This window comes from Mustela putorius, unplaced genomic scaffold, assembly GCF_011764305.1.
Source record: "Mustela putorius furo isolate JIRA1106 unplaced genomic scaffold, ASM1176430v1.1 tig00003845_pilon_pilon_pilon, whole genome shotgun sequence".
NCBI classification, from domain to species: Eukaryota; Metazoa; Chordata; class Mammalia; order Carnivora; family Mustelidae; genus Mustela; species Mustela putorius.
In genome coordinates, this window is record NW_025421998.1 from 63692949 (window position 1) to 63716297 (window position 23349).

Sequence of the window (23349 nt, forward strand, 5' to 3'; positions counted from 1 at the left end):
TACAAACTTGTGTTGTCTCCTCTACGGGTGCTCCTGCTCACTTGCAAAGGATTTCCCCTGACTGTATGTTGCAGAGAGAGACTGACTATATTTTATGTCCCATTTATCAAAGCCACCGACAAGCAAGGAACCTGCCCCTTCGGGGTCTTTTCTTTCAGCCTTTGCCTGCATCTTCGTATTCTGGAACTGTGACATTCTGTAGTCAGGTCTGTTTGCCCAAGTCTCAGTGCAGCTCTTGTATGGCACCTTTAACAGGTTACCGTATAACAAGGGCAGGAGACCTGGCACGTCTGACCCAGGTGGCCTCTTGCCGGAAAATTTCCAGACTAGCTCAGCTCCATACTAATCTATTCCTAAAATCTCAACAGTGGAGTAGGAGCTAACCTAATTCTAATATGATACACCCATAAATTTTAATGCTGTGCCTTAGCAACTAACCTCCCCAGCTGGCCCCTTAATCCTGGCCTGGGAACCAGGTTGTTTTCCCAGGTCTACCGCTAGCTAGCTCTTTGAGGGACCTGAGACACTTAACTTTATTGTGTGCCATTCTCCCATCTGCAAATCTTAAGAAACCTGTGAGGGTTAATGAAATAATGTCTGCAGAGCTCTTTAGAAGAAAAGTGCTATGTAAACATGAAGTCTTATTCTTCTGTTTATGAGAAGTTTTATAATATTGCCTAGGAGAAATTGTGACCTGCGTTCAAAAGCACCGTAAAGTTCCCTTTGGCTCTTTGGGGGCTGGAATTGGGTTACAATGGGGAACTTTAAGGAATAGTTGACCCCTTCGACTTCATGTATGGGGAGACAAGAAATTCCACAGAGAACACATGTGCTGATGTTGGATTACCTTCCTCCTTGGGAAGCTTGACCCAAGACATTTGTATTCCTAAAAACAAATTCCTCTGTGAGCAGTTGCGAGAATCTCAAATAGTGAAACATCATTGTGTGTGCACTTCAAATAAATTCACTGATAAAAATAATCTGATGAAGGGGTCACCGTGTCCTATCTGTGCTCACTGACCACAATGGTTCTTGAGTCAAGGTGAAATTCTCACGTGATGCCAGAAGTTACATAGCAGTTTTTGTGTGGCTTGCCAGCATCTGATGTCTTGTTTCCTCCAACACTGTATAAGTTCCTGGACTAGAGGGGAGACTTGTGGCATGATTTCTCACTCCAGCAGCATGGAGTAGTATAGCATAGGTGTCAAGTCCTGGGTTTTTTTTCGGCTGCTCTAGAAATTCCACTGCTCAGTTCCTATACTTCTGAGAGTCGTTGTGGTGGGCATCCATCCTCTGCCAGTAGCTGATGATGAAGGGAACGGATTATTCAGGATTAATATTGGTTCACCCCCAAGGATTTTTTGCATTTGGGAAGGGGGAATTCTTGAGGGCAGCACAGTCTATAAGCCCATCCCCAAATAAGACTACAGTGATGATGTGAGACTGGGGCCTTTGCATCTATGGAGGAGGAAGGGAGAGCCTGCAGGGCTTCTAATTTAAGGAAGAGAGCCTCTGTTAGCTCCTTCATCTCCTCTCTGATGCTACCTGGCCTGTGGACTTCATTGACATACTGAGTGTTCTTCATTGGGCAGAAAGAAGTATGATAACTTTGCAGCCTTCTTGATTTTCTGAAAAAGGATCTGGCACTTAGAATTTGCTAGTTTGCCAAATGACAGCTGTTTGCCTCCAAGGCAGGCTTTGCTTTCATAAGAGACAACGATTGAAGGAAAATAATGCCATCTTCTAGAGGAAGAGACTCGTGGGGTCTGCCAATTTCCCAACACGGCTCTGGAGTCTCAGCAGGCAGGGCACCAGGTATTTTTGTTTTTATTCTTATTTCAAAAGATCTGTGATGCTGTTTCATAGTCTAAAAATAGAGTATCTGCCAGCTGACATTTCTCCCTGATCAGTCTCATCCTATTTGCTGTGTTTTCCCCTCCAGATTTCTATTTTATTATTATTTTTAAAATATAAATGAAAGGTCAGGTAATACTTTCCATATTTCATAATAGGATTGGTCCTGGAAGAATCTTAGAAAAAAATATCTTCAAGACATTGGCTTGAAATCGAACAAAAACATGTCAAAAACATGTTTTTCTAGTTGCAGAAAGCAGACAGGAAAATCTCACAGTGGTGATCTGCTATCTTCTCTATAGCACAGTGGTGATGTGCTATCTTCTCTATAACCCCCTTCAGTGAGAGGTTGTGTCCCTCCACACAAGACACTGAAAAATGCTCCGGAGCCACTATCACGTCTCATGGTCCCAATTTCGAAGCCCAGGGAACTCTGTGCTACCACCTAGTGGCAGACCTCAGACACAGCAAGCTGGCTGCTGGAATTCGGTTTGAACTTGGCTGTGGCTGAGGCTGTGGTTTGGCTCACATCCTTATAGAGCTTTGTTGCCAGCCATGTAGACTTTTTCTTTTTTACTCCCTATGCCCCTCTTTTACTTTTGCATGTTGGCACTTCATTTCATGTGTCTCCAGAGGCTGTGTTTTGGATTTGGATATATTTGGTCTTTCAGAAAGGAGGCAATAATGCAAACACCTTTGACAGCAGGTAAATCACAAACTGGCTGATGCTAGAAAGTGATAAGCACAAGGAGACAGACTAAGGATGGAAAATGTGTAAGGTTTATTACTTTTCTACACCGGCTAGGTCCATTTTTTTTGTTTGTTTGTTTTTTGTTTTAGAATGTTCTGATGTTTTCCTCCAGTGCTTTTCTACCATTCTTTTCTGTTGCTTAGATTTGGGGATCTTCAAACCCAAGTTTGTTCAAGGATGGCAGTCTGGCTTTCAGAGGTAGGATAGACACAGCTACCTATCAACATCCAAAACGGCATAACCCTCCTCATGGCCAGAAAACAGCTGGTATTTGTAAACCTTCCCATGGTTGGTGTTGACACAGCCCTGTGGCGTTCTCCTGCTTCTGTTAGAGAGCTCATTTCACACGTGCAGAACCACAAGGGAGGCGCCAATCTCCCCTGGGGCCTCTGGGCCCGGACATTGTTTTGTTCTTGTGCGTATCCTGAATGCCTGGGAAGTTGCAAAGTGCATCATTTAAACGTTTGCCTTTGGAGTCAGACCTCTTTTTGACTTCCAGATCTGCCTTTTGGGTGACGCGTGGGCAAGTATCTTAACCTTGGTTCCCCATCTGTAACATGGGGGTGATGTGGATGTGTGTGTGTGTGTGTGTGTGTGTGTGTGTGTGAAATAATGCATATGAAATTCTTAGCGCCGAGCCCAGTACATAGAGCATGTTTGGTAAGGATGAATCCGCACCAGAAAAGGTTTCTTGAGTGGAAAAGTGAACCAAATGAGACATGGCCTCGCTTCAGAGCAGAGGACACTTGGCGCACAGTGAGATAAGGAGGCCAGTAGAGATGGACGCCTACAGACATGGCTTTGTGCGCGCCGCTTCTCACCAGAGCCACTGGCTGGAGCCCAGTGCTTTTGTCTCTTGGCAAAATCAGTGAAAGCGAAGCAAGTGGTCTTAATTAACCTGTGCTTAAATTTACTCTGTAGCTGCTGGACTCAATTAAGGAGACAGAGGAATCGGGGTCCTAGGAGCAATTCTCTGTAGTTTTTCGTACTTTCTTCGAGGGTCTGGGAGTCTAAGCATGTGCTTCATATCCATGCCAGCCAGACATCAGGGAAATGAGCAGATATGGCAGTTTGGTAGAATATATATATAAAAAAACAACTCCAAATGTTATTAGAAGGGGGAAATCCCCCACTAAACCTACAGCTAAAGTTTAGATTTGGGGTGTGTATGTGTGTGTGTGTGTGTGTGTGTGTGTGTGTACACAAAAAAATTCCAGATGTGAAGCTACAAAACATCTGGTTGGAATAACTTTTGTGCTGGACTATAGTTACAAGCTATTTATTATGAATCTTGGGATCCTGTTATAGATTTTGACTGGCTCCCAGGTTTCTAATTTAGCAAAGAGTTCCTATATTTAAGAAAGTGTGTATCTTCCTATTTATCAGACCCCGAATTGTGACTCACACCACCTGTGTCCGCCCTTCAAGTTTCGAATTCCCCATGTCTGAGGATTTTTCCCTTCAGAGAGGAGATACACTTGGGGGTGGCCCTTCCCTGAAGCCGCAGCCAGGTTTGCATGAGCCGTCATGACAGATGTTCTGCTTAGAAAGCATGTTCACTTCACAGACGTCTTGGTGTGGGGGCGTCGGTATCAAACGACAGCTTGCAGGAACTGTACTTTGCCAGATGAAGTCACTGTTAATAATGCCAAACAGCATATACACCTGGTCGTTGTTCATGATTACTTTAGTGGTAGTGGAGGGACACTCTTAATTTTTTAAAACAGACCTCTTTAATTTGAATTGTGACCATACTGTGTATTATGTTTGTGATTTAAGAAAAATCACAAGAATCCACTGAAGGCCTGCGACTTGCAGGTGGTCTTGACTCCACCATCCTTAGGAAAGGAGAGGGTGAGGGAAGGAACTTGGGAGGACTTGGAGCTGGGACAAGTGGGTTCAGATGGTACGTCTGCCATCACTGAGGAACTGTGGACAGCTCCCAAACTCATCTCAGCCTCACTGGGCATGAGAATGCTCTTTGCAGAGTCATGGTTCTCAGCCCTGGGTGCACAGTGGAATTACCTGGAGAGCTTGGGGAAGCATCTAGGCCTGGTCCTTAGGGTCAATCAGATCTGAACTCCCACCATGGGGATGGGAGACAGTGCTGGTCTTTGTGAAGTACCACACAGAGTCTTGATTTACAGCTTAGGATGAGTACTGCAGGACTGTAGGGGTAAGTGAGGCTAGCTCCATGAATGCCCCCTTTCCTATCACAGACACCAGAAAGGGGGGAAAAGAAGAGAGTCGATTACTCAGATCTTTCACCTTCTTTGAGCAGTGTTCATGTCTATAAAGTGGGAATAGTAATAATACTTATCTCACAAAATTTTAATAGGAATGAAAGCTGTAGCACTTAGCGTGTAGCATCTAGAAGAAACTTACTGAAGCTCAGATCTTATTAAGTTTTGTGACATAGTATGTTCTGTGCACGTGCATCCAGCCTGTGTATAAACAGGCATATACATCATGTTTGGATCTTCTCTGAGACATTTTAACAGCTAACCTTTCAGGATAAAACCGAAGATGCAAATACTCACCACACTTCATTAGCATAAGTGCTAATATAATGCAGCTGTCCTGTGGCTATAAAACACTGACGACTGTGTCTCTGCTTGGCATGAGGAATATTATTTTTTCTCTTTCTGAGCTGATTCAATACTCAACTTTGTCATTATTTGAGTTGGAACTTTAGATTGCTGCATTTTAAAGCACTCTACTATTAAGGATTGTTGGACGGCTGTGTGCAAATATTTTTGTTCTCACGATGTAGTCCTGGCCCAGGTAGCCCAATGGGCAAAATATGATTTACACAAATATTATCGTTTCTATAGTGTGTACTGAAAAGAAACCTTAGAACAGAGTGGGAGAAAGCTTTACTCTTGGCATGCTCAGTTATCTAGGTGGCATTGGTTTCTAAAGAGGGGACTTTTCATTCCCCGCTCATGTGCGCCTAATCTCAAAAGTCCTGTGTTTCTGGATGAATATTTCTGTTCCAGGGAGAGAGCAGAACGCTTGCATGAGTGTTTCTGGCCAAGATGAAAGTAAGATAGGAAGAGGGAGGCTAGCAAAACCTCAGGCATGTGTCAGGATACAGGGGGTTCTGTTTGGAGTTTCTTTGAAATGTCTCTTGTCTTTTTCTGCCTAGAACAAGGAAGTGACCTGTAAGAGAGAGAAGTGCCCCGTGCTGTCGAGAGACTGTGCCCTTGCCATCAAGCAGAGGGGAGCCTGCTGTGAGCGGTGCAAAGGTGATTTATGTCTCCTCCGCCTTCTCTTCTGGCTGCTGCTTTGGGCATTTTTATTTCTCTTTTTCTCACCTTCCTCTTTACTCAGCTCTTGGCTGGGATGCGAGTGGGTGTTGGAGGGAAGCTCGTGTGTATGTCTGTTTGTGTGAGTTTGGGGAGGTCGGTAGCAACGGGGACTCTGCTGACAGAGGGATGAAAGTATGGGGGACACGTGCAAGTTCAACTTACTTTCCAATCAAGCTGCTGAAGTGTGGCAGAAAAACTGCAAACATGGGAGCAGCACCCGTGGGTGCGGGTTCGCGCAGGCGCACAACTTATTCTGTGTAGAAGTTGCAGCCATTTTCTAGGCTGCACGCCCGCCCTGTCTTCCTCTGCCAGAGGAGTCTTTAAATGAAGCCACAACAAATGAAGTTATCGTTGTGGCCCCTATTAATTTTTTTCTTTCCTTCCAAATTGAATCAAAGTTCCTTCCTTTGCCTTTGGAGCCTCTTAAACATATCCTTCCCCCAACTTTCCCGTGGTCCTCCAATGCCTCCTTCTGAGCCTGCTCTTCCTGGTGTTGCCTCTTGGCCTCAGCACAGGTCTCCCTTCCCCAGGGGTCCAGATGCTCAAGGTCCCTGGCTGTCCCTCATCCCTTCCCCTCTAGGTTTCTGTAGCACACAGAAGTCCACAGAGATACTTCGGTGATGTGCTTTTCCTTCTTCACCTCACGTATATTCAGTGAACTGCTAGCTCCTTGGGGACAGGAGCCAGGGCAGCTCTGACGTCACCTGGCGTGTGTGTAGATATTATCAAACAGAGTGGGGCCCTCTGGAGGCCCAAGAGCACCGCAGCTCAGGATGTAGGCCTGTGTGGGCCACTCCAGAATCCTGCAGTCCTGGGTGCAGAGTGTTTGCCAAAGTTTGAGTCCACTAGGAACTTCAGAACGTGACCTCATTTGGAAATAGGATCTTTGCAAGTGTTATTAGTGAAGATCAGGTCATACTGGTTGAGGGTGGCCCCAAATCCAATATGACTGGTGTATTTACATCAAGAAGAGGAGACAGACACACACACAGAGAAGACAGCCATACTATGAGAGAGGCAGATAGAAATACTTCGGCTCTGTGCCCTGGGACTCGGATTCATTTGTTCTGGGGAAGGGGCTGGGCATCTCTTTTTGTAAAAAAGCTCCCAAGAGTCTGGATGGGGAAACCACTAAACTAGATCTTGACCTAGTACCAGGTGATTTTTATCCCCCAGAAGAGTATACACTTTTGGTGTGTGTGGCGGCGGGGGAGGCTTAAAGAACCAGCAGAAGAACTTTACAGATACCGGGTCAACCAAAGCCCATGAAGAAAATGGTTTTTCAGTGAAGTATAGTTGAATCACAAAGTTACCTTAGTTTGAAGCGTACAGCACAGTGGTTCTCTGTGGTTTGCCACACTCTGTGTTCTGCTTTGTTCACAAGTGTCGCTACCATCACTTCACCATGCAAGTACACGCCATACAGTGCCATTGGCTCTAGCCCCGGTGTGTGCCACTCATCTCCATGACTTACTCGTCTCATAATATTCTAAAGCCCATTTTTTTTTAAAAAGATTTTATTTATTTATTTGATAGACAGAGATCACAGGTAGGCAGAGAGCCTGACGTGGGGCTCGATCCCAGGACCCTGGGATCATGACCTGAGCTGAAGGTAGAGGCTTTAACCCATGAGCCACCCAGGTGCCCCTCTAAAGCCCATTTTTAATGACATCCCATGAGTCTCAGTATTGAACAAAGATCCTGTGAACACTTAAAAACACACTATTACATAAAATCCACATTTCAAGAATTAATGCCCAGTTACTTATTAATAACCATGATTATCATAGCAAATTATAGTCGTTGTTAAAAAAACTAAAAGCTAAAAAAGCAAAATAAAACCAAAGACAGAGATTAGAATTGTGCCATCACAAGCCAAGGAGCACCTAGAGTCACCAGGAGACAGGAGAAGGCAAGGAGGGGCTCTTTCCTGGAGCCTTCACATGAAGTGTGGCCCTGCCAACACCCTGATTTGGGGTTCCTGGTCTCCAGGGTTATGAGGGAATAAATGTCTGTTGTTTGAAGCCACCAAGCTTGTGATAATTTATTATGGCAGCCCAGGAATTTCCACTGAGCATTTCCACATTTCCACTTGAGCAGGTGCAGACTTGGAATCTGTCTCCCCCAGTTCCCTCCCATGTGATGGGGATAGTAGCTGCGTTGGAGGGAATTGAGTGGGAAGGTCTCCATTCAAAGTGCTTAGCACAGTGCCTGGGGGGTAAGCATTTCTCAGTTAATGTAAGCATAGTAGGTGCTCTTGAAATACTTGTTAGGCTTGGGTTAGGGTTAGGGTTAGGTTAACCCTTCTGAAGCCTTTTGGGACAAGGACGAGTAGGGTGGATGATATTTTTTCAGAGCCTTCTCAATCAGCCATTTACCTATCACCCCCTTCCTATGAGTTGGGAGTCAGATGTTTTACCCAAGTGACTTCCAAGAGCTATCAATGCAAGGCCTGAAATGTTCATTTGTCAGCAGTCTCCCAAGCAGATGGTCAGATAAAGTGATTCCAGCGAAAACACATTAGCAAGCCAATGTGTGTCCAGCTTACTGTTGTTTCATCTTAAAGAAGTGCCTCTTTTCATTCTTCATTTTTAAACTGCTTGTTTGTCCTCTTTATCTTTCTGTCCCAGCGAGAGGCCAGTTAGACACCACAGACTGGAAGTGTCGTGTGTGTTACGGGAACATGCCCAAGGCTTCTGGTTCTGTTTGCCTGTTAACTGTGGTACAGAAGGGAACTTTCTGTTGCTGTAGTGTGTCACTGTCTTTCCTGATTGTCCTGCTGTTTCCTGCATCATCATTCTTTCCTCTGATTATCCTAATCTTCCAAGGGAAAGAGATACCCAAGACGCATCCGTTTCCCGAGTGTCTTTTTGAGCTTAAGAAGATAAGCTTCTTCAAATTAAACTGGGCCCAAGAATAGACCATCAAATTCAGTGTCCTGAGATCTCTTTCTGATAGTGGCGTCAGCCTTTTGGGGAAGATCAAAATCCCCAACCTGTCCTGAGGTGGTCATGTATGAGAGAGACTCATGAATGCATCAGACTTCTCAAGCTCTGGTGGTTGATGTTAGAGTTACCTACTTCATTTTCTTTATTTCTGCTTTATCACATAGTATTTGTCTTGTGGATTTTAAGAGACACAACTGTATTTGCTCTTAGCTACCAGTTTATGCTTTTCTGATCAGAATAGTAACATATGCTCATAGAAGAAGCTTTAAAAAATAGTCTGAACTGTGGGAAAGCAGAAAATAAATTTGCTCACAATCACACCACCCAAAAGTTACAATTGTTAATATTTGGAATATTTCTTTCTGTATTTTTTTCCTGTATAAAAGTGTTTATTTAGCTGATATCTTAGAACTTATATTGCATTATTAAAAAAAAATTTCCACTTAACCTCAGGGTATAATATCTTTTCAACTTATTTGGAAATATTGGCCCTTGATGGGTACAAATGATTCCATTGTGGGAAGGTAATACCATTCACTGGGTCATTTTCCATTTTGGGGCATCGAGGTTGTATCTTGGATTTTAGCTTTGGGCAAGATTAAAAACAAACAGCTGAAACCAAAGATCAGGTACAGTGAAGTAAGGACTGGAAAGAGAGAATCAGGAGGAGTGTTCCCTGGGTAAAGAGAAGACATTAGTGTGAACCCACAGACAACTCTGGGTTTGGTTTCCAAAGGAATCTGGATGGACCTCTCCTTAACCCTTTTGTGCCCTTTGTTCACACCGGGGAACAGCAGTAACACAACAAACCTTTAGCGTGCAGCAGAAATTCGGAGACAGTAGCTATGTTTCTCCTAAGTCCTCTTCCAAACATCGTCCTCCATGCCAACACTGTGAGTTTTGACTTTTCTGATTCAAGGAGGGTGACTCAGGAAGGAATTGTATTAATGAGAATTTTGTCAATAATACTGTATTTTAGAGCAGAATGATGTTTAGGCAAGATTGTCTCAGGGTCAAATAATTTTGATTGGATCAGGGACTAATATGCAATTAATTTTCCTTCGCAAAGAAAGGGAGCTTCTGGTTTTGGATGAGTTAACACATGGTAAAGAGAGAGCTGATGGACTTAATTCATCTGTATTTTGAAGGGCATTTATATTCAGGGGTACCACCTAAGGCTCATTCTAAAGCTGCTCACCAAACACACTAGGCCACAGTGTGGTCAGGACTGTTGGAGAGGTGAGCACAGCACGTATCTGACCTGGTGGGATGGGTAGACGGTGTAGATCTACCAGGCCTCCCAGCAGAGACAGCCCTTCTAGAAGAGCGAGGCATGCAGGAAGGTGAAATCCAGCATTGCTAACTGGGTGAAGCAGTAGTGACCTGGTGGGATGGGTAGACGGTGTAGATCTACCAGGCCTCCCAGCAGAGACAGCCCTTCTAGAAGAGTGAGGCATGCAGGAAGGTGAAATCCAGCATTGCTAACTGGGTGAAGCAGTAGTGAAAGCTGGCTCGCTGCTTTGACTTTCCCTTGAGTATTATTTTTTGTCAGTCCTTTCTCTTATCTGATGGAATCATGAGTGTAAGCAGTAATTCTGAAAATGCAGTGGACTGCAGAATCACTTGTTAGATGTAGATTCCTGAGCCTTACCCCCTAATAATAATCATAATAATAATAAACTGAGAGCACCATCCTCTTCATCAAAATAGCAGCACCTGCTACAGGCAATCCTTACTCAGAGCAAGGCATGAAGTCTCCACAGCTTAGGGAGGTAGGTGCTACCATAACGCCATTTTGCAAATGAAAACATGGTAGCACCGAGGGGTTTAGTGACTTTCCCAAGGTCACAGAGCTAGAAAATGATGGAGATGGGGCATACAGTGTGGCATCACCAGCAGGCTTGCAGGCCTGTTGTATCAGAAGCCCTGGGCCTGGGTCCCTGGGTCTACATTTCCAGCTCTCTATTGGCCCTCTCATGGGGGTTAAGGCTTGAGAATCACTGCTACCAGATGAAGAAAGGACAGGAAGACAGGGTGGACCTTTTTGTGGAGGGAATGAGAACCACATACTTACAGGCTGTTGGTTGATAGCTACTCTGATAAACACATCTTTGAGATGATTTTAAAAACTCTTTGCACTTTGTAGCTGTGAGGCCATCATGTTTCTCTGACTCTATGTACTCCTCTTATTTGGAAATTGTATATTACTACAATGACGGTGTAAGAGATAAAGTAAAATAGATTATGGCCAAAAAAATACAACTCGAATGTTTAAGGTTGGTGAATATTTATCAAAACTTGTTCCCAGTTATTCAGTTGTGTAATAAATGGGAGAGAGCTCAATCCCCCAGAATTGCTAACCCACCTCCCATCACTCGTTGGGACTTTTCTCTCTTCCTCTTTCCTTTTCTAGCATAATTATATAATTTTAACTTCAGTTTGATACCTGTTACATTAATATATTTTCATACCAAAAAATTTAAACAAGAGGGAAAAAAGTCATACATATATGCATATACATATATACGTAATTTCATATGTGTGGCTTATTTTTACATAAATGGAATTAAATGTTACATCATCTTTTATAGTTTTTTTTTTTTTAAAGATTTTATTTATTTATTTAACAGAGAGAAATTACAAGTACACTGAGAGGCAGGCAGAGAGAGAGAGAAGGAAGCAGGCTCCCCGCTGAGCAGAGAGCCCGATGCGGGACTCGATCCCAGGACCCTGAGATCATGACCTGAGCCGAAGGCAGCGGCTTATAACCCACTGAGCCACCCAGGCGCCCCTTATAGTTTTTTAAGAATATTTCAACAAGGGTGCCTGGATGGCCCGGTTGGGTAAGCAACGCCTTCGACTCAGGTCATGATCCTGGAGTCCCAGGATCAAGTCCCACATAGGGCTGTGTGCTCAGCATGGAGTCTGCTTCTCCCTCTGACCCTCTCCCCTCTCATGCTCTCTCTCCCACTCACTCTCTCTCTCTCAAGTAAATAAATAAAATCTTAAAATTTTTTTTTTTCAACCATAGTAAGACATAAGAACTTTCCCTTGAAAAGCTTTTTTTTTTTTTTTTTTAATTTATTTATTTGACAGACAGAGATCACAAACAGGCAGAGAGTCAGGCAGAGAGAGAGAGGAGAGCTTTAACCCCCTGAGCCACCCAGGCACCCCCAGTTCATGCTTTTTAACCCTTGTATGGATTCCATAGCATTCATGTAGAGTAATTTATGTAACGTCTCCCCACTGAGAGATGTTTAGCTTTTCAGTTATTTGCTAAGAAAGGAACCAGCTTGCCATGACTATTGTAGACACATGTGTATGTTTCTTAAGGACAGAAACCTGGAAATTGATGTGCCATGGGGGAGGCGTACAAATGCTCAGTTGAAAAGGACATTATTTGGAGGGCTCCAAAAAAACTCAAGACTAGTTTCCATTCCTATTCTCCTCATAGTTTTTAGGTCCTTTCTTCCTGAAAGGTGATGGACGAGAGAAGGGAGAGCTAGTGTTACACCTGGCAACATTTAGACATGTTGGCTGGCTTCACCTTAAAATCCTGCCCTGTCACTCCCGCTGATTCCTCATTTTAGACTGACACATGGATACTCGTATCCCAGTTCTTCCCTGTTCTCCACTTACGTCCTAGTACAGGGTACATTTTCCGTCCTCTTTCTGTGGTTCAATGAGAAATGGTAGCAAGTGTGAAGAACCTAGCTGAGGGCTATCAGTTGCTTTCGTGCTTTTCAGTGTATTCTAGAAAGCACTGATAGTAGTCAACATGTTAAAACTCAAATGATACTATTTTTCACAGAATTTGGCCCAAAGCTGCCAAACTGCAGTTTGGAAGTTGACTAAATTTAGAATAAAGGCTGGATAAAGAAAGGGGGAAATGTTTTCCTTGTCTCGTATTTCTGAGACTGATCTTTCGATGAGAAATGCCATTATTGGTATCTTTGTCATCCTAATCATCAACATACTCTGCATTTGAACCATTTGAAAGTACTCCGAGATTATCACTTATTGTTTGTTTTGATACTTCTAATATGTGGAAAGTATGGAGAAGAGAAGGCATATTATAGGCTCATTCTTTCTTGGACTGTCTCTTAACGAAGTTTGGGCCACATAAAAATCCCATATTATGGAATGTCTATGTTTATGCCCATATTTTATTCTATGTGTGCTGTCATATATTTGGCCACTTCTGTAGTTAGTGTTCATAGCTTATTTATGATTATGTGGGCCTAATTTCATTCCTTTAAATAATTACAGATGTTTATATTTATTGGATCTATGACCATGCCCATTCTTTAAGGGTCCTTCCAAGTTATTCCTTCTTTGTTTGAGCCTAGGCTGCTGATGAGGAGCACACATTTCTGATGATGGACATTGTTCCTGTAGGAAAACACAATCTTTTATACATAGATCACCTTCTGGTGTGATTAAAAGTGGAACCTGCTTGTATCTCCCAAGACCTCTGACTCCAAGGCTTGTAAAAGCCATGGGCTTTGCCTTTCAGTTAGTGTCCTTGACACCTTGTGTGTATGGAATTGAAGATTGGTTTTCAGACCTTAGCCTCATTATTACCTTCAGAATAGTAGTCCTGAAAGGACTTGTTTTTCTGAAATGCAGGATACTGGGTCGGTTGATTTACACTCACCACTTGGTACTCACAGTGGTGAGGTAATTTTGATCTTTCTCATTTTACATATGAAGTAGCTAAGGGCCCAGGGAAGTTAAATCATTCATTTGTCAAGGTGTTAGTGACCCACGGCTCAGCCAGAGAGTGTCCATACCCTCAAGAAGCTTGCTCTACTGAGGGGCAGAGGAATAGCATCCCCTGTGGAAGTTCTTGAGGGAAGCTATGCCAGACCTAAGGGGAGGTGGACCACTTGTGTGCAAGGGACTGCAGAGTGTTCCAGGGAAGGCTTTCCAGAAAGGGCAGCTCACTTGGATGAACAAGGAGTTAATCACATCCGAAGCAAGCGGGCTGTTCAAGGGAAACCTCCCAGGTGAAGGTCATGGTATGCACAAAGACGTGAAATAGTTCTTAGATATTATCAGCCACTCGTCATCATTTAGGGAACTTGATAAAATGCCAGTTTCTGGGCTGTCCTTTAGACCTACTGAATTAAGACAAATCCGGAGTAAGCTTTTGTTGATTTGTTTATTGTTCCAGGAAGAGAGAAGGGATCAGATAAAAATGTAATAGAATCCTATCATGCCCTGAAACAAATAATACATTATATGTTAATAATAATAATAAAAAGAATCCTATCATGACTTCAACTTATTTTCCTCTGAAAAAGATGTTAATATTGAAAGGAAGTTGTAGGATAGATCTTCTTTGAGATAGAAATATAACAATTCATATTTTCAGAAGAATTCTTAGAAAGGTTGTGTGTGTGTGTATCCATGTGTGCGTTTGTGTCCATGTTTCATTCATTCATTCAACAAGTATTTACTGACCTACATGCCAGGTATTTATGGGATGGCACTGCTTACCAAATTGTTTTTAACTCCTATGAAATCAAAATATTCCTTAAAACAGAAAAGTAAGTAAATTATAACTAGTTCTTCTCAAGCAAGTATTTCAGTGTACTTCTGAGATTATATTATGCTAGAGGAATTATAAATTTCATCCAAAAAGCCTAACAAGAGGGCAAAGATTAATTTAATTTGAAAAAACTCAAAATTGTTTGATGAAAACAGATGAGATCATTAAGAGACAAACACAGTTTGGGCAGCTTTTCTGTATTTGCTTGGACTTAGACTCACCATTTAACTTGGGGTTCTTTCATGAACAATAATGTATTTGTTATCTGAATATATGTTTGTTATTAGTGGATCATAAATGAATAAGGTGTGTTTTCAACATTTATGGGTCAAATTCCATCCTCTTCATATAGAACATGAAACATTAATTGTCTGCATTACTTTGATGAAAGATATAAGAGAATAGTCTTTCATTGTCAAGTGGAATTTATTTTCCACAATCTTCTTTTGTCTTTGATTTCTCTGTGCTTTATCTTATTTTTCTATGGGTCGTGATCCCATGGGTTGCATTTTCTTTTTTAATAGTTTAACTTTTATATTTGATTTAAAAAATATCCTATGATGTCTCATGAAATGAAAGAGGCAAAACATAAATATTTGCATACTAATTTCTAAAATCAGGCCAACCATCCTGGGCTCTGATAAATAAAGTTTGGAGTGCACAGCATGCATGGAGAATTTTAAGGGGATTGGGCTTGTTTATATAGACTGATTACTGACCAAAGTAAAAGGGAGCTATGAATAATGGTAAAAGAGTGAACATTATTAACTATAGGCTACCTTTGTATAGTTCAAGGTCAAGAATGAGGGCTTCTTTTGGTGTTGTTTGGAGAGGGACCTGGAAGGTGATCATGTCTTTTATAATACTGCTTTGGGGATGTTTAGAGGGAGGCAATCACTTACCATATAATAGGAATGAATAATAGGAATCTTTAAATTAAAAAAAAAAACTTATTTAAAAATGGTCACCCTCCCTATGTTGACAGAGTAAATTGTCCTATTGTTTAAACATTTTAAGATGGAGGGGCACCTGGGTGGCTCAGTAGGTTAAAGCCTCTGCCTTCGGCTCAGGTCATCATCCCAGGGTCCTGGGATCGAGCCCCACATTGGGCTCTCTTGCTAGGCAGGGAACCTGCTTCCCTTCCTCTCTTACTGCCTCTCTCTCCGCCTACTTGTGATCTCTCTCTGCCAAATAAATAAATAAAATCTTAAAAAAAAAAAAATCCAAACACCAAAAAAACCATTTTAAGATGGAAAGGCTGTTAGCCCTGTGCGAATCTGGTTGTTTTCTTTCTTTCTTTTTTTTTTTTTTCATTTATTTATTTTCAGCATAACAGTATCATTATTTTTTCACCACACCCAGTGCTCCATGCCCTCTATAATACCCACCACCTGGTACCCCAACCTCCCACCCCCCCTCCGCCACTTCAAACCCCTCAGATTGTTTTTCAGAGTCCATAGTCTCTCATGATTCACCTCCCCTTCCAATTTACCCCAACCCCCTTCTCTCTAACTCCCCATGTCCTCCATGCTTTTTGTTATGCTCCACAAATAAGTGAAACCATATGATAATTGACTGTCTCTGCTTGACTTATTTCACTCAGCATAATCTCTTCCAGTCCCGTCCATGTTGATACAAAAGTTGGGTATTCATCCTTTCTGATGGAGGCATAATACTCCATAGTGTATATGGACCACATCTTCCTTATCCATTCGTCCGTTGAAGGGCATCTTGGTTCTTTCCAGTTTGGCGACCGTGGCCATTGCTGCTATAAACATTGGGTTGTTTTCTTTTAACCAAAGTTCTTTTGGCCCTCCTAAGGGTAAATTGATTGTCGCCCAAACAAGAGTGGCTCTTTGCTCAACCTTTGTTTTCCTTTTTTTAGACATGACCAGATTCTGTGGTAATGATTTATATGTGCTTTACCCAGATGCAATTTGCCACAGTTTTCACATTGCAAAAAAGGAATGAGCTGTCCCCGGGGTAATGCTCTAATATTCATTTAAATTATATTGTGAACTATAGTTAGAGAAGATTTTGGAAGGAATGACAAATCCGAATCTTTAGGTTTTTATAGCTTTTTTTTTTTTTATATTTAGCCCTGAGGGAGTGGTTATTGTTATTCTGATGTAACAGATTGGGAAACTGATGTTTAAGGATATGAAGTGATGTTGTTGAAGATCCCACAGTTGCTGAGAGGTGGGGGAGGGGACTTAGACTCCCACTGCTTTTATTCCTGGTATTACATTGCCTGTGAGGTAAGAAGGGAGGAGAGACCTGGAGAATCAGTAGGGCTCCAGAAATGAAGGAGAGAGGGCCACGCTGACCTCCGTTTTCTTCTTTGCCTTTGCCATACCCCTTCTCCCTTCACGGGCTTTTATAGCCTGGGTGGGCCTGCAATTTCAGAGGAAATATGTGGGCTGAGTTTTGTAGAGGCGATTAGAAACAACATGTGGCTTAGGAGGCGGTGGCTTTTCTTACTAACTGACATTTGTTTTGGAACCCCTAACTTTTTTTTTCTCCTTAGTATTCATGACTGTTTATATGGCAGCAGTGCCCCCGTGAGACAATTTAGATGAGCTTTAGTCTTTTGTATGTATATACCTGCTTTCCTAAATTTTTTTTTTTTTAGATTTTATTTATTTATTTGACAGAGATCACCAGTAGGCAGAGAGGCAGGCAGAGAGAGAGAGAGAGAGAGGAGGAAGCAGGCTCCCTGCGGGGCAAAGAGCCCGATGCAGGAGTCGATTCCAGAACCCTGAGATCATGACCTGAGCTGAAGGCAGAGGCTTAACCCACTGAGCCACCCAGGTGCCCTAAAATATGTTTAATAGAGAATGGATTCATACAATTAAAACTACACAAAGCATCTGTGGTCGCAGTAAGGCTTTCTCCCCCTCTTCACTCTGACCAGCTGGTCCCCTTTCCTGGAGATAACCATTAACCTTCCAGAGCCAGCCTCTGCATACCGTGTGTATATGCGTGTTTCATTTTCAAACAAATGAAAGTATCCATTAGCTTTACTTCTAGCAGTTGTAATGCTGAAACCCTAACATATCATTTAAAACATCCCAAGAAACTGCATTGCCTTAGAAAACATTTCACCATTCAGCTACTCAATTCCAAGGCCACTGTTATTTTTACCATGATTTTGAGCTTAGGAGAATTTCTGGAATGTTTCTTGATGAAATTATTAGATTGATGGAATGCCTGCATATATCTTTTAACTTATACAGTGTAACTAATTTTATCTACTCAGCCCCAGAAATTTGAGTGGGGGGGTTGTTTATAGGTTTTTAAAGACAAGAAAAAAAATAACAAGACAAAGAACTAGAGGGCTTTATTTCCTCCCCTCTTTTTCTCTAACTGAAAAATATGTATAAAATGTTATATTACATAGATTGGTTTCCCATAATATAAACCAGGCTCTTTTGGCATTTAAATAAAAATGATCCTATTTGTTTAAAAATATCTTGTTAACATTAAAATCATACTTTACAAAAATCTGTTTTAGTTGTTAAAACGTAAAACAGAGATCGACTTTCCTTGTCAGACTTGTCCCAGCCCATTTATTCAGGGTCTTTGTTTTTAAAATTCTGTAAGATTTTTGGAAAGCAGTTTAAATGAAGAGTTTGTGGTTGCCTTTAAGTTAGAAGGTTAGATTTCCAAGGCTTATTGTGGGCTTGGGTGGATCAGTTTTCAATTTTTTTTTTTGTTGTTGTTGTTAAAGATTTTATTTATTTATTTGACAGAGAGAGAGACACAGTGAGAGAGAGAACATAAGCAGGGGGAGTGGGAGAGGGAGAAGCAGGCTTCCTGCTGAGCAGGGGGCCTGATGCAGGGCTTGATCCCAGGATTCTGGGGTCATGACCTGAGCCAAAGGCAGATGCTCAATGACTGAGCCACCCAGGCACCCCAGTTTTCACTTTTCTAAAGTGGGCAAGTTGAGCATGTTTTCAAGTTGGAGGCGCTGGTGGCCCTGGTCTCCCTTTTGTATCATATGCAAAGTGCTTCAATCAGGTATGGGCCTGATAGCTGTATTAGAACACAGGTGTTCTCACCATTCAGCTACTGATGCATAGTCTGTGAAGTTTCTATTGGGAAATAACAAGTAATGACAAATGTAGTGGCCTAAAATAACACTTATTTATTACCTTAAAGTTTCCATGGGTTAGGCTTCTAACACATCTTAGTTGGGTCTCATAAGTCTCCATTCAGGACCAGCCAGGGCTGGGTCTCCTCTGAGGCTCAAGATCATCTTTGAAGCTCATGTTGTTATTAGTAGAATTTAGTTCCTTGCAGCTATAGAATGGCTTGCTTCTTCAGGATCAGCAGGGCCCATATAGTAGATCATTTTAAAGGGCCCATATAGTAGATCATGCCCACTCAGGTTAATCTCCTTTTTTAATAACTCAAAGTCAAACTGATTAAGAATGTTAATTACAGGGGCGCCTGGGTGGCTCAGTGGGTTAAATCCTCTGCCTTCGGCTCGGGTTGTGATTCCAGAGTCCTGGGATCCAGCCTGGCATTGGGCTTTCTGCTCCGCAGGGAGCCTGCTTCCCTTCCTCTCTCTCTGCCTGCCTCTCTGCCTACTTGTTATCCCTGTCGGTCAAATAAATAAATAAAATCTTAAAAAAAAAAAAAAAGAATGTTAATTACACCTGCAAACTCTCTTTATCTTTGCTAGGCGAGATACTCTAATCACAGGAGTGCCATTCATCACATTCACAGGTCTTGCCTACAGTCAAAGCCCGGAGATTACACAAGGTGGATATATTAGGGGGTAGAAATCTGGGGGTCCATCTTAGAATTCTACCACTCATACTCAGAATCGTTCTGAGATGCATAACAAATAGACAAATCTATGGAGAATGGTGCTTAGAGCTAGAAGATAGCCTACAGATCACACTGCATACTGTTATGCTAACAAATGCTGACTCTTGGCTGTTCTCTTCCTCTGGTCTGGTGTCCACCAAGCCCTGCAGAATCCTGCTCCTGCCTGTCCTCTATCCTTCTCTTATTCTGGACTTCTCCAGAGAGAAGACCTTTTATCATTTCCCCGTGTTCTATGACCGACCGCCTCCTGCCATAGGCTTTTGCACATGCTGTTTTCTCTGCATGGGCTGCTTTTCCATCTGATGTCATCTAGTTAACCTGTACCTTTTCTTCAGTTCTCACCTGAGAACCGACGAATCACTTCCTTAACTCCACAGCCACTTTTAATAAAATTAAGTATCCCTCCTTCTTAAGAGGAGGCACAAATGTGTTTGAACATTTTGATTTTCTGTAACAGCCACTAAACTCGAGGCTTTGTGAGGGCAGCGTCTATAGTAGTCTCATCTGTGATCTCTACCTGGCACACAGTGGTGGCCTACTCATTAAATGTTGGAAAAAGGAAAGTTGGAGGAAGACAGGAAAATTTGGGCCAAATTTCAGCCTTCCCTAGTTAGGACTCATAAAGTCAGCTGCACATTCAGTGTGTTACTATTGAGTCATATGCATCTCAACACATCGTAAGTCCTTTGGGGATTCTGCATGGCTTTAAACAGAGTTGAGTAAGAATTCAAGGGAGAGAATAACAATGTATAAACAGGAACGAAGAATGGATGGATGTTTATAAATTAGCCCTAGATTCCCGTTACTTTACTGTTTCTTCACTGAAATCCATAAAGATTAAAAAAAAAAATCCTTAAAATCACCAAATCTCTGTGTATTTTAATGTGGTACTGACTCTAGTGTGTTTCAGTGTTAACAGACTTGGTGATAACCTCAGTGTAATTTTTGGTAGCTCTTTCCTTGTCTTGTGCAAAGTTACCCAATAATATTATGCAACGATGACTTCAGATTTCCTAGTCACCGTCAATTTGATATGATTTTCTGTTTCCTTTTATCACAGCATATAGAACACACCTCTAATTTAGCTTCGAGTTTTCTGTAGCTGCTCTTAAAACTATTCTGTGACTGCTTGTAACTTGCCTGCCATGAAGAGTAAAACCTCTCTGCACTTGAAGATGATTTTCTCCCTCTTGCTGTCCTATGTTTCACTATAGGAATGAAATCATAGTGATGTTTATAATCTGAAAATGTCTTGGAATCAAAACACTCTGCTCTCCTCTGAGGCTTCTAATGGCATTGTTTCATGGAAGCTATCCGACCAAGAAAAAAAAATCGAGGGGTTCTGAGTGGAAAGTTGGGGTGCATCATTTGAAACTATAGGAAAGAAATGATTTGACACAGAAGCCCCCAATACCTGTCTAGGTTCTCTTTGATTTCCTGCTTGAGTTTGGCAATTGCAAAATTGACAATATGTCTGTATTTGTGACATGTATTTATTTATGATGATGCATGGATGTACATGCATCTATGTCTTATTTTAAAAATGATAATCATGCTACAATTATAACCATTCTTCTTGGGCTTTGATCGGTGACTACTCTCTTTATCTTCAGAAAAAAACTGGCACTTTTTTTTTTTTTTCCTTTTAAGATCAATGTTCTAGGCTTTCTTTTTGAGAGGAGTCTCATCTTGAGAGCTATTGTGTATTTGTTTTAGAAATCTGTCTGCTGGGGAGGCTGACATTTAGCAGTACTGATGATAATGGTGAACAAAGTACATTGGTATGTCCATGAACTTGAGTGCATCCTTCACTCAGATGAGCTTATTTACACTGGAGCCAGCTAATTACGTTTCTAGTAGCTCGCTGGTTAAAGGGCTCAAGATGTTTATCTGCAGACATGCTTGGGCATTGACCAGCTGAGGCTTACCACACGAAGCAGCCCTCTGACTACCTGAGAATGTCTGGGCATTCTCTGAGCCATACCTGGGGCAGGCAGAGGGGTCAGATTTAAAAATGCACTTGGAGTTTTTGACGTTTTGGGTTCTGGGGACTGTGGTATGGCCACCTCGATGAGGCCACGAATGCAAGGGTGACAGCTTGAAACCTCCAGAGGGAAAGCCACATTGAGGAGCTAAATACAAAAGCCAGGGTAATATGTTCAGGCATCCAGACAAGGAAATTCTGTGCTCTGAGGCCTGTGGATTAGAGGATAAGCATAGAAATTCTCAGTCATTTGAAGAATGAAGTGAAACTGGACTAGACTTGGAATTAGATGCAGAATCAGTTCCCAGCACTGTCACTCGTTACTTGACCTTCGCCAGTCCACCTCTTTCTGGATCTTCATTTTGTCTTCTGTAAAACACAGAGGTCCTGAACCTAGATGCGCCTCAGCATTGCCAGGGCTGATGTGAGATATTCAGATTCTGGAGTCCCACTCCAGACCAAGTGAATTGTAATTTCCAGTGAGTGAGGCCCAGACATCTGTATTCTTTTTTTTTTTTTTTTTTTTAAATTGTGGTAAAATATATACAGCATAATTGCCATTTAAAAATGTATAGTTCGGTGGCATTAAATGTGTTTGCATTGTTGTGCAACCATCACCACTGTCCATTTTAAGAACTTCTGCATCATCCCAAGCTGAAACTCATCCCACTAAATAGTAACTCCCTATTCTCCATTCTAAGCCCCCAGTAACCTCTATTTTACTCTCTGTCTCTGTGAATTTGCCTCTTCCGGGTATCTTGTAGAAGTGGAATTATACCACATTTGTCCTTTTGGAACTGGCTTATTTCACCTAGCATAGTATCTTAAAGGTTCATTTGTGTTGTAGCATGTATCATAATTCCTTTCTTTTCTGAGGCCAAATAAGAATTCGTTGTGTGTAGATAGCATCTTTTGGTTATTCATTCACCCAACAGTGGATTAGGTTGTTTCCACTGAGTATCTGTATTCTTAAGTAACACCGATGTGGTTCTAATGTTCAAAAGGCTTGGAAACCACTGGAATTAACGTTCTTCTGGTTATTCTGAGTTTGTGTGTAGGAGGAGTCTTAGGAGGAGGGTGAGATATAAAGTCAAAACTCAAACGATGCGACTGTTGGTGTTCTTAAGTTATTTATCTAGGTATATAAAATAAACAGCCTAACCTCTGATGCCAATCAAATGCCCTAAACTCTAACCACGTATTCTTGGTCTGCTCTTAGGAAGAGAAGAAACTTCACAGATCCAATTGCCTCCAATGTTAAAATACATAGTTCTATGTACAGTGCTTGTTTTCCCAACTCTTTGCTCAGGAACATCATGGTAGTTCAAAATTGACTGTGGTGGGAGGATTTACACCTTGGAAACTGGAACACCCTACAAAATCAGGCTTTTCCCTTTTGTAGAGTTGATTATTAAACATTAGCAGTGCACCACGGACTACATGGTACGTGTTCAATGTTTTTCTTCTTTTTAACACTAACAAAAGAAACACATTTTAAAAGATAAGCCTTTGTTGACAGGCTGAAACCCAGAAATCCATGGTTTTAGGGTTTAGGAAGTGCAGACGATTGATAGTCCAGAGCTCCCCTTCAGCACCTCTCCATGAACTCCATGTTGGATGAGGTGCGGGTTTCTCTGTTGGTGGCGATTTCTCCTCAGCCCTCTTCAAGTATGATCATGCCTGTCGGTGACTGCTTTTCTTGTCAGATATCTGGCAGTCTCTTCTACAGCTTCTGCCCATAGGTGAAGGTCTTTTTCAGTTTTGTCCTGTTTTTAGAGGCTGAATTTTTCTTTTTTAATGCCCTTATCTACCCATGTTTCAAATGTAACGAAGACCTCCCTCAGTTTCCGTGGCAGGAGATCAGAGGGGAGCCACACACAGTCTCCCAGACGACTCTACAAATGTGTTTGGGCTGTTTAATCAGACGTCTTTTCTGCTGGCCACATAGTCCTAAAATCCTCCCACGCAAATGAGGCTCAGCTCAAACCTTCTAGAAAAGAGCTTAGGTAAAGGAGGTAGCAGATAAGAAGAAAAAGATGGGCTGTGAGAATCTGCATTTTTATGGCTTCCCACCCCCAACCCCCAAGGGATGCCCTTAGTCCTTGGACTGC

At 42.0% G+C, this 23349-nt stretch overlaps 1 protein-coding gene across 7 annotated transcripts in view; it reads left to right on the plus strand.

Annotated features, from left to right (window-relative positions):
* Positions 1 to 23349, plus strand: part of BMPER (BMP binding endothelial regulator) — a 347002-nt gene that overhangs the window by 126236 nt on the left and 197417 nt on the right. For all 7 annotated transcript variants that reach the window (XM_045062867.1, XM_045062866.1, XM_013061473.2 and 4 more), the window contains one exon: positions 5754 to 5853. In XM_045062867.1, the coding sequence (XP_044918802.1) occupies positions 5754 to 5853 (100 nt within the window). The remainder of the gene's footprint in view (positions 1 to 5753; positions 5854 to 23349) is intronic.